This window comes from Notamacropus eugenii, chromosome 1, assembly GCF_028372415.1.
Source record: "Notamacropus eugenii isolate mMacEug1 chromosome 1, mMacEug1.pri_v2, whole genome shotgun sequence".
NCBI classification, from domain to species: domain Eukaryota; kingdom Metazoa; phylum Chordata; class Mammalia; order Diprotodontia; family Macropodidae; genus Notamacropus; species Notamacropus eugenii.
The window spans coordinates 170389899-170402055 of NC_092872.1; the positions used below are offsets into that span (position 1 = coordinate 170389899).

General features: G+C 36.5%; 1 protein-coding gene across 1 annotated transcript in view; it reads right to left on the minus strand.

Moving 5' to 3' along the window:
- Positions 1-9083: 9083 nt before the first annotated feature.
- RASGRF1 (Ras protein specific guanine nucleotide releasing factor 1) overlaps positions 9084-12157 on the minus strand; it is a 203789-nt gene continuing 200715 nt past the window's right edge. Inside the window, exon 27 of the mRNA XM_072638744.1 lies at positions 9084-9656. Coding sequence (XP_072494845.1) covers positions 9564-9656 — 93 coding nt within the window. The 3' untranslated portion in view covers positions 9084-9563. The remainder of the gene's footprint in view (positions 9657-12157) is intronic.

Below are 12157 nucleotides of genomic sequence, written 5' to 3' on the forward strand. Positions count from 1 at the left end.
ATCTGTCAGTTCTAAGAGATTGTGCCTCAGTTTCCTAGTCTTTAAAATGAAGAGATTGGACTTAATGGCCTTAAGTCCCTTCCAGTTCTGAATCTATGATCCCACTGTACATCTTGCATTGTCCTAGGAGGAAACTAGGAGGAAAAGTGATGCTTCTGGAATCTGTAATTTGTAACTTCTGATTGGCTTCCCTTTAATCAGTTTATAAATTAACATTCTAATTTCACACATTAGGAAACTGAGTTTCAGAGAGGTAAATCATTCCTGGTCACAAAGCTGGTGAGTGTTAGAAGTGGGAGATGAACCCAAAGTTTTCCTGACAATTCCAATGCTCTTTCCACTCTAATGCACTATTTTACTCATGATTGAGGGAAGAATACAGAAAAAAATGAGTGACTGTGATTCTAAGGCCATAAAATTAAAGAGGATGCCTAACGCTTTAAGTTTTGGGTTGTGGTAAAAGGATTTACTGGCAATGAAGGTAATAAACCCCCACTTTGGCGAAGTTTCTCTTATTTTTAGTGGCAACTCATTACTAGAAATTTTGGTTTGTTGTGTCAGCAAAATGTTTGATTTAATTGTCTCATCTAAATTCAAGTTCAGGTTCATAAATATGTATGTATTTGTTTCAAACTGCTTTGCATGGAACAATCCTATGAATTAGAACCTATATTCTATTACTTTTGTTGGAGAACATCTAGATGGTTCTCATTTTGTAGTGCTTTGCTAAGATGGTTCCATGAAAATGGGGATAGGACCACAATTTCTAGGTCTTTAACATTCATAGTGCTAATGAACTGTCTTTGGATTTTTGGCGTGACCATATTGTGTTCAAAACCACTATTCGTGTGTTGGTGCAATTAATATGTAGCATGGAAATGTGCTCTTTGAAAAGAAATACCAACCAAAATAAAAAAAAAAAAGAGTCACCACTGGATTACTATACATTAAACTGGAATAAATAATCAATCTCATAAGAAAAAAAAGAAAAGAAATGCAAACCTTGGCAATAAACTCCAACAAACATTTATTATTCATCTACTTTGTGCAGAATAGCATGTTAAATTCTGGAAGCCATACAAAGATTAGATAAGACATAGTGCCAGTTCTTATGGAGTTCATAGTCTAGTAAGGGAATATGACATATACACAAATAGCTAAAGTATAAAAACATGACATAAAGGACCCAGGTATACTTTGGGGGCTTTTCCCAGTCTTTGAACCTGGGAAAATGTATATATTTTGCCCCTTAGTATATTGAGATCAACTCTTATCTTGCAAGCATGCAATTCACAACTTTACAGAGAAACTTTTATTAAAAGGAAGAAAACAAGATAGAAATCCTAGAATGAGCAACCTTTTGTTCCAGAGATGTATCCAAACTTTCTAGCAATCTGATCTATCCAAAAGGCAGAAGTTACCTTTTTGGGGTACCTCTCAATGGAAGAGTGTTCAAGCAAAGGCTGGATGACCATTTTCTGGGTAAGCAGTAGAGACTGAATCGGACTGAATTGGATGTTTCCTAAGGTTCCTTCACACTTTGATATCGTGTGATTCTTAAATCTCCAGAATTACTTAGAGTTCTGAGTTTGAAGACTCTTTTGTACAGTCCTATAGAAAATAGTGCAGTACTGACAGACAAGTCCTCTCTTGGTTCATCCTCCCTATCTTCCTATTACTCAAATGCTGAGTATGGAAAACAGTGGAAGGGGTCTTTGTTCCACTGTATTTTTCAATCTCTGCCTCGGTTTCTTTCTCTAACTCTATTTCTGTCTTTCAGGCTCTATCTCTCTCTTTTTCTCTCTCATTGTCCCTTCTTTTCTATCTCCCTTTGTCTTATTCTCTCTTTGTCTCATCCCTTCTCTCTGACAGGCTATATTTTCTCCATTTATTCACAGAGCATAAATGAACTGGAAGGGGCAAACATCTTAGCCCTTGCTACAAATACATGAAAAGAGCATAAGAAAGATACCAGTCAAGTGGTGATTGAGGCCTAAGGAGATAAGGATCATTAGTGCCAGAAAGGGAACAAGGAAGGTTTCCTAGAGGAAATGATAAGTTAAAAGCATGAAGGCAATGTGCTTGATTTTAAGTTCCTCATTTTTGGAGTGCTGCAGAATATTTTTGTTTGTATATTGTCATTTTTTCTTTTTCAAAGTTCTTGGAAATGTTCTTGAAATTAAAAAAATTTTGTATTCTTTTAAAAAATATTTTCTGTTATTTCCTCTCTTTGATCTGACCTCCAAATCTCTTACATTCATCTTCATTGCTTACAAATCTTTTTCAAGTTATTATCTGAGCATCATCTGCCATTCTCTCCTGCATCACATTAATTCTATTTTTGTCTGTGCCTAGGGTGTTTTTTTATGCTGTTTTCCCCCTTGTCTCCTCCCTGGATTTAATTTCTTCCTTTAATTCTTTCTGGAATTTTGCAGGTGCATTTAGTTCTTCACTTAATTTCTTTTGTGATAAAAGAAAAACTCTGCAGAAATTCATCTTTTAATCCTTTGAATGCAATTATTATCCAGTTGAGACCATAAGTCTGGACTTCTTGCATTGTTTCTGATGCCATCAGAGTCATAAGAAGGCCAAGACAATAAGGACTTTATCCCAGAGCGCTGAAATGTAGAGTATGACATAGTACTTGAAGTCCTTCAGGCAGTGCGTTTTGAGTAATAACTCAGCGCATAGTAGAAACAGATGGCATGTTCCCTTCCATTCCATCCCATTCCTGGGTGGCCCAACACTTCCTGTTTCCTCTACCTTTGTCTTCCCAGGAACATTTTCATGTTGCTGCAAGATATCCAGTCTCCACTTGAATTTATTAAATAAAACTGATTGGAGGGGCTATTTGGTACCATTTGCTTCAGATGCAAAAATTGTGAGTTGTGGCTCTGGATATTTAGTACGCATGTTTTCTGGTGCCTTGGTCATGTTTTTCTTAGTCTATAATTAAAAAAATTCTATCAGAAGAATCAAAATTATGACTTATTAAAAGGCAATGAAAAGTTGCTTCATGAATAAATATGTGTATGCTGTACCACATTGCCAACAAAGAATTGAAAGTAAGATTCCGGGGAAAAGATGTTTTCAAAGAAATGTGTGACCAGAAAATGAGATGGACATGTATAGGGGAACAAAACCAAGGGATAAACAGGGGGTATAGCCTATGTGATGCAAGGTACCCATGTAATGTTAAGATAAGTGAGAAAGGTCCTCAGCATGTTGGATGACCTCCTAGTGCAACAAGAATCACATAGGACTAGAAAGGACGGATAGGTTGTGATCTACACCAGAGATGTAGAAACACACAAGACACTGGCTTGTTTCCCAAGTGAAGCCCAAACCACCTTAAAATGTAATTGGGAAATATTTAATAAAATAAATGAAAAGACAGTATAGCTAAGATTACATTTTAAAGTAAGTCAATATGTGACTTACTTTTGATATTGATATCACTGATGTCTGTTATTGGAATAATGGTCCACATGGATGAGGTCATAGATATGTTGAGATATCAGAGCTATTCTATGGTTTGCTTTTTTTTGGCAACTAAATTTTCTAATAAAATTTTTTACCAATTTTTTTTAGTGTCTTTTTTGTCACTTGGGATATGGTTCATGAGAAGCCTGTCTCTTTTCCAATCTCATTCTGCAATCTTCACAGACATTCTACATAAGAAAGATCAATCTACAGAAGAATTGAAAACTTAGGGGGTATTCACCAATTAGGGAATGGTTGAACAAGTAGTATTACATGAATGTGATGGAATATCATTGTGCTAATAGATTTTATGAAGGAGAGAGTTTCAGAGAAACCTGGGAAGACTTGAATGAACTGATGCAGAGTAATGTAAGCAGAGCTAGGAGAACAAATTGTATGGTAACAATAATATTGGAGAGACAACTTAGGAAGAGTTGGGAACTCTGACCAACACAATGACCAATCACCAAAAACAGAGGACTCGATGAAACAGGTCACCAACCTCCTGATGAATACGTGATAGACTCAGAGGATGGACTGAGATGTAATTTCTTTTTTTGAACATGGGCAATGTGAGATTTTTTTTCATGATTATACACAAATGTTATAAGTCTTTTTTTTGCTTTCTTACTGGGAGGGGTGTGTGTGTGTGTGTGATAAGGTACAGAATATGGATCTGTAAATACAATAAATTTAAAAAGATTAATCTACAGCAGTAGTGAAGGATTAATTAATAGAAGAGAGAGGAAAGGTGAGTATCTCAATTAGAGGCTTTTGCAATAGTGGGAAAACTGGCATAATGAGCATCTGGAACAGGATCACCGAAGTGAGAGAAGAAAGAAGTAGAAAGGGATGAGATACGTTAAAGAGATAGAAGTAACAGAAATGAATGTGAGGGGAGCTAGAGTAAAAAATGTAAGATAATAGCCAGGTTTCAAACACAGATGACTGGGCTGTACCACTTATTGAAATAAAGAAGTCAGAAAAGGAAGTAGTTCTGGGGAAAAGATAATTAAGTTTGGGTTTAGTGATACTGAGTTTGAAGTGTCATCCAAGGGCAGACATTCTTTGAGTATGTCTGTAATTCTTATCTCATAGGCTCCCCTCTGATTTGAAAGGTTCAGTTATACCTGGGAGGCTTTCTCACTTTACTGGCTATTTCTGCTTTTCCAGATAATTTGAGATTTTTAGTATCTGATATTTCTTCTGCCCCAATTCCCTTCAACCTGGAGGTATATTCATCATCATCCTTTATAAGCACAGAGGTTCACAAGGTTCAAAGCATGAACTCTGTAATCCACCAGAGGAGGGGAACAGTTGTGTCTTGGGATCGTTTCAGCAGGATGTAGTCAGAAGTTTCTTATCTGCATTGGTGTTCTCTGGTTGTATAATGTTGCTTTCCCTGAACCTCATGTATCTGGTATTTCTCAGCAAATATTTCTGGTTGCTGTACTAAGTTGTAGCTTCAGATCTGTGGTCTTTCCCACCATCCTGCTTCCATTAAACTTGCAACTCATACCTCTTAAAGTTTTCCTAAATTCCCAAAAGGTTTTCCTTTTCCAGCTCCAAAATCCCTGTCTATTTACATCACAGCTTAAAAACACAGTTTTGGATGTCTCTTTTTAAAGTCTTCTCTTGTACCATGGTTCTTGTAGCCCTAAACTTCACAGTAAGAAATTCTCAGGGATCAGAAACATATCTCCTTGCGTCTTGTAAGTAGGTCTCTCTCTCTCTCTAATCTCATACTGACTCAGTAATTTTTCAGACGGATGCTGTCATTCTTTGACTTGGATGATACATCTCCTGTTTATATTCGTGATTCTCATAGGTTCAGAGGCTTGGAAACACATTTTGGCATCTCTATCACTGGCTCTCAGTTCACTGTGATTCTCCCTGGGTGTAGCTGTGCAGGATTATTCAAATTATCTGGGATTACTTTCTGAAATACAGAGAGGGAGGGGAAGTTTTATACTACCCTAATATTACTGCATACCGGGAGAGAAAGATTTTTAGTCTCTCCCTTCTGGGTGGCATTGAGAAAAAGGCTCCTCCCACATTCCTCTAATAGGTGTGTAGAGCACTTTCCTCTCCAAAGCCTGGATACAACACTGGTACCCTGGGCTTCTTAGCCCAGTCTTTAGACTCACAGACAGGTGAACATTCTAATGGTAAACTATTCTAATGATTAAAACTTATTTAGCATATGAAGCATGTTTAGATGAAATTTGCTCAGTAAAACAGTATTCTGCTGAGCTTTTTGATAGGGACCCAAGAGATTATCCAGTCATTACTCAGTACAGGAGTCCCTGGCATAGTACCCCTGACAGATGGTCAAGCAGCCTCTGCTTCCTTTTGGTGACTAGAGAGCTCGCTACTTCATGAGGTAGCTTGGTCTGTGTTGCTGGATAGCTCTAATTAGTAGAACATTCTTTTTTTTTAAAAGTTTTATTGATATCTTCTTTTTTACACCACAATTATTTTCCAATACAACCCTCCCTTCACATATACACACAATGAAATGCTCCCTTGTAACAAAAGAAAATGTTCAGAAAAACACTGACATAGTGACCATTCTGTCAGGGTTTGCAACACCTGACTTTCATAGTCTCCTCACAATCTAACAAGAGGAGGAAGGCATGTTACATCATCTATTCTCTGGAATCAATAATGATAACCAAATCTATCTGAGTCCAGCCACCTATTAGTGTTACTTTCATGTATATTATTGTAGTCACTGGGTAAGTTGTTCTCCTAATTCCAGTTTCTTTGATCTGCATCACTTCATACAAATCTCACATTTTTTCTGAATTCCTCACATTTGTCACTTCTTTTGGCACAGTATTATTTCTCTACATCCTCACATTCCCACATATGTTAGATTAACTCAGTTTCTTCAGCTATTCCCAAAGTGATGATTATCCACATTGTTTCTTGGATTTTTGCTTTGTTTTGTTTGCTAAATACATAAATATTTTGATGGGACCACTTTGTCAATGACCTCTGTGAGGGTACATGTCCAAAAGTGGTATTGCTGAGTCAAAAAATTTAGTAACTTTCCTTGCATAATTCCAAATTGTTTTCCAGCCCTGTTGGACCAATTCACAGCTCCATCAACAGCTAGTAGTGTGCCTATATTCCCTCCAATATTGACTATTTTTCCTTCTTTTTAATCAACTGCCAATTGGATGGGTGACAGGTGAAACATCAGAATTGTTTTTTCATTTCTCTTGTCAAGTTTTTGGAGCAATTTTTATATAATTATTGATGGTATTTAATTCTTTTAAAAACCCTTGATTTTTGATCACTTATCTATTAAGGATTGACTCTTAGTCAAATGATATTTAAACTGAACTGAAATCTGCCTTTATATAAAGTCCTGCTACTATAGGTCCTATTTCTTTGGAGCAACAAAGAACAGAGTCTACTTCATCTTCTCTGTTCATATCCCTTTAAATATTTGAAAATAGCATCATGTCTCCCCTTAGATTTCTCTTCTCCAGGGTAAACCATTTTCTTCAATTGTTCCTTTTTATGGTTTCTAGGCCCCACATTATTTTTGGTCACTGTTTTCTGGATACTCATTAGTCAGTCAATGTTTCTTTTAAAATATGGTGGCCAGAACTAGACACAAATACTTCAGATGTGGCCTGACCAGGGAAGAATACTGCTAGATTATCTCATTCTATGGTCTGAATATATTAGTTTTGCTAATGCTATCTCTTCTTGATACTATTTTCCTTCTACTCCCTTTAAATCCTTTTCTTTCTGGCTTCCTTCCTTCTAACCTATTTCAAGACCATTAATGCTCTCTAATAAGCTATAGCAAAGAGAATTGAAAAAGAAGTCCTTTTACCTTCTTTAGCAGGGAGATCAGCTTGTATCAGATATAATTGCTGATCATGTTTGTCAGAAAAGCTTGATATACTTTTGTCTATTGTGTATATATCTTCTAGTAGAAGATAGAAGATATGTATTAGTTATATGTGTCCCTCCCAATAGAATATATGCTTCTTGAGGGCAGGGACTGTTTTTTTTTTGTCTTTCCTTTATCACCAGTGCTTAGCACACAGTAGCTGTCACGTAGTAAGCACCTAATAAATGTTTGTTTACTGACTGACTATCATATAGCTTGATCTTATCACAGGTTTCCTTTTATTAAATTTATTTGTCTGAATGTCTTACTTCCTCTGCTGTTCTGGGGGCTCAACGAGGGCATGGAATGTGTGTTCTTCTTTGTACCTCCCTTGACCCCCTGGGCACCTGGGACAGCACCTTGCTCATAGAATGCTTTTAGCAAACATTTGTTGAAAGAATGAATGCAAAAAAAATACCCCACAGATCATTGCAACAGTTCTCTTGGTGTCCTTATTTCCTGGGCTACTGGTATGCTAATAGTGCTTTGGGTTCCTTAGTTAGTTGCCAGATTGTCTATTTTCTGTGTTCATTTGCCCGAGTTCCAAGGATGACTACTTATAAGCTAGCCTGACCCCTCTTCTCTGTTTAGCTGCCAGTATTTGCTCATTTTTTAGGAGGGTAGCTAACACTTAGCAATATAGTGTCAACCACTCGGGCTCACAGCAGACACACATCTCTACTGTCCCCTTTTGTTATTTATTTATTATTCGTGTGTGCCTCATTTCCCCAGCAAGACTAAGAACCCTTTCAGGGAAGGGACAGTGTCCTATGCTTGGTATACCTCACATTATCTTGCCCATCGCCAGGCTCATGGAAGGTGTTAAAGAAAGATTGAGTTGAACTGAATGGGAAAGAAAAAGTCCAGGATAAACACATCTAAACTCATTGTTCACCCTGAGATAGAATAGATTTATTAGCAAGAGGTAATCAGGAAACATATATTTTTACAAAAATGGAAATTTTGCTTTTTTCCAAACAAGCTGTAAGTTGAAATATTTTAGGACTTGAAATAGAATTCTCATACCACTAGGTATTGCTTACAGCAAAAGTCTTCTGTTTGTTTTAGTGGAACATGCCTGCCACTTTGAAGTTAAACTGTGTTTTATATACTGTACAATGTAAAAAATACATGGTAGTATTCACAGAATAAGCACTACATTACTATATTCCTGCTAGAAGATATTTAGACAGGATTACAGTATATGCAATAAAAACACTTGGTAATTGTTTCTCTAATTCTACATTATGGTACTGATTATCACAAGGTATACAGATTTATAGCATCTCAACATAAGCCTGTATTGTTATGTAGCTGAAATATTGAAAGTTACATTGTGTGTGTGTGTGTGTGTGTGTGTGTGTGTGTGTGTGTGTGTGTTCCCTACCACAAATGAACTCTGGGCAGCAATCTACAAAAATCATGGATTGTATAAGATACACCAATGGTAGTTTTCCTCACAAAGGTATAGAACCTCATTCAGTTTATTTAAACTGTGATTCATGCTATCTTATATTAATAGAACAATGAGTGATATGGTATCAGACGAGATAGCAGTCTTCTTAAAGTAGGATGAATTCTGGTTTATACTACTTTGTTCCATCAAGGTTATTTAGTGATGGGAATTCTTTATAACAGTATTTTTTTTTTTTTGCAGAAGTTTGCTTTTGAAATTACATCACTGCCAGCAGGAATATATTTATTAAAATGACTTGACTTCAAAAAGCATGTATATATGCATATGTGTGTTTTCCCCATTTATAACAACTATGTAAAATATGCTGGTAAGCGCCTAAATTGCTAACCCATCAGAACCACAGGGATCTGGGCTGGGGAAAAAAGGAAGCAATTATTGGTGCATAGGGTTTCTTATACATTGGTTCATTTTTCCTCTTTTGAGGAGGAAGCATAAGAATAAAAGGACACAATAATACAGGTATTCAAAAGAAATAGGCACCGCAGGAAACAGCGTTGGATTGTGAAATCTTAAACAATGCAGAAATTTGTATTCCAGTTCTACTGTAATAATCTAAGAACAATACTGATTTTATTTCATTTGAGAAGCACATACTGAGAAGAAAATCTAGGGTGTCCAAGAGAAACAAAACAAGTATGTACATTATCATATAGAATGTATACACTTTAGCTGCAGTTCCTGGTCTGCTCTTCAGGTTGGTAATTTGGGTTCTATTCGTAGAGAGGATTCATAGAGGCTTTCTTCATCCATTACAAAAGATTGGTCCAGTAAATATTGTGTTACCTGAAAAAATGAAATGGCAATCCTCTAATTGGGTGGTTAGGTTCTCAGGCCAACCCACAAAAGCCTATTTAAAGCCATAACATAGCAGAGATACAACACATTTTCTTTGAAAAAACAACTCAGTAGGAGACAATACTGTTACAACACTAGTAATTAAAATAGAAAAACAGTAAACTGGATAAGATACAGGCTTTGAAAAAAGTTATCTTCAGATCCTATTAATGCGGTTTAAGGGGTTCAGGAACCCTTCCTCCCTCAAAGACTGGAGTACTGGACAGGGTCATCTGGAATGAGTTCATGGACTCAAGCATTCTTCAAGTCAAAGTGGTAAAGGTTTATTTTATGCTATTGCAGCAGGCAGAGCTCCTTAAGGAACTTGCAACTTTATAGGAGTGATGCTAAAGTTTATATAGGAAGAGCAGTGGATCATCTGGCAGATATGCTAGTTAGGTGATAACTAACAACCTTGGTCACAGTCTTCATTCACTGTTGGAAACTAGGGGAAATGGTTTCTCAGGGGTGTCTTTTTGGTCTGTTATGTCTATAGCAAGATAGCTTTGAGAGTTGATATCTATAGCTTGGCCTCTGGATTGAATATGACAACCTTGAGAACCAATACTTGATAATTCTGTGGTTATGAGATAGTACTGTTTTTACAAGAGAATTTCATCAGAGGTCAGCTTGTTCTTGTGATGAGGAAAGATAGTTTGTTTTACTGGGGTCCACTCATGAATAATTGTGGAGAAAGGTAGTTTGTCTTAGTAGGGCCCTCTAATGAGTTACTGTTAGGCATAGTGTCCTTGGGGTGGGGAGAAAACTGTCAGGGATAGTTTTGAAGCTAGGGAGAAATGTGATTTTTAAAACTGGGGTTCAAGCACAAGCACCCAAATATCCCATCACTATGATTTATAATTTAAATACTGATGCTTAAAGAAAAGTAAGTTTAATTATAGGAGAATGAGGATGTAAAGGGACATTTTGGTGGCATTTGTGAAGTCTGTATATTTTAGGGTTTAGTTTCTGCATGACATTTTTCTTTAAAAAAGTGTTTCTAGGGTAATCTGAAAGGTTGCCTTTTCTTGAGTTAAATTTCTTTGGGACATAATGGGTTTAGTTCTGGAGACTGAGAAATGGAGTTCTTGATCCACAAACCATTCCAAGAACTCTTCAATCATCTAGACTAAAGAGCAGTATGGTCACTACTCTGAGAGGGAATCACTTGACTAGAGGATAATTTTATTAATTTTATAGGGTTGGAATATTTAGACTTCTCATCATCATCTTGGGAATGTCCCAGAGATGGCAGTGAGTGGTGGCAGTGGGCCAAGGACAAACTATCAGGAGCAAAAGACAAACCAGATACATTGAAGAAGGCAGCTTCACAACTGCAAGGGGCCCAGAAGACAGCTATAGCATGGTCAAGGGAAACTTCATGAGGACCCTACCAATGGAAGAAATGGACCTTCAGTTGTAGGTAAGCCATTCATCACATGTGTCATGTTCACTTTACCCTGGAACTCTATGTCCTGATTGTTGAGTGTGGGAGATATTTTGTGCCAACTGCTATTACTATAGCAACTTAGTAAATAACTTTTTCTAAAGACTACTTAAATATACTTATTAATTTATATTGACTAATAATCCATCAGAGAAAACACTTTGACAGAAAACACTAATGTCATTCTGTAAACAGGGATTTGGAATAACAATGCCAGGGCATGGGCTACATTTTAGGCATGCTGAGATGCCATCAAGTTGTGACAAATTAAATTCATCCAACTATTTAAAAAATCAAGAAGTCTATGCAACTAAAGTATTTTTTACAAAACGTTCTTAAGAGAACCAAAATCTAGCAGAAATAACGGTGAACCTTTTATGGGTGGTGGGAAGATAACCCTTTCTACTACTGGGTAAGTCAGATCAGAAATATGGTTATTCTCCACTGAATAACCTCTGAAATCTTAAACACTCCAAAAATTAGAGAGGTATATGACCATATTTCAATGATCACATCTAAGCATTGACTTTATTAGCCTTTCCTCTTTTTTATTAAATCCATTATTGGTTGTGAGTAGAGGACGATGTGTTGGAAGTTCCACAAATATGTTGAAATTCCCTGAGCAAGGGCTTAGGTTCAGCTCACATTGTTGTACATGAATATCTACTAATATAATATAGGTTCTTAGTGTTTAGCACACTGCATTACATGTAACCCAATTATGATTTGTTGATTTTTAATTTGATTTGATTTCTTAGGCTAATAAATGTTCATGATTTATTTTAAATGCAAATAAGAACTTAATGAATAGTTTGTTAATCATTCTTCCCTATAATGGAGACAATACTCAGATTGCACAGGCACCAGCTCAGAGCAAAAAATATAATCAGAGTTCACCCATGAAGACAGATTCATATGAAAAACCAGACAAGTAGGGAAGCCAAAGGAAAAATAGATACGGTATAACTTGAATAACTGTGAGCTTGGAATGATATGTTGATTG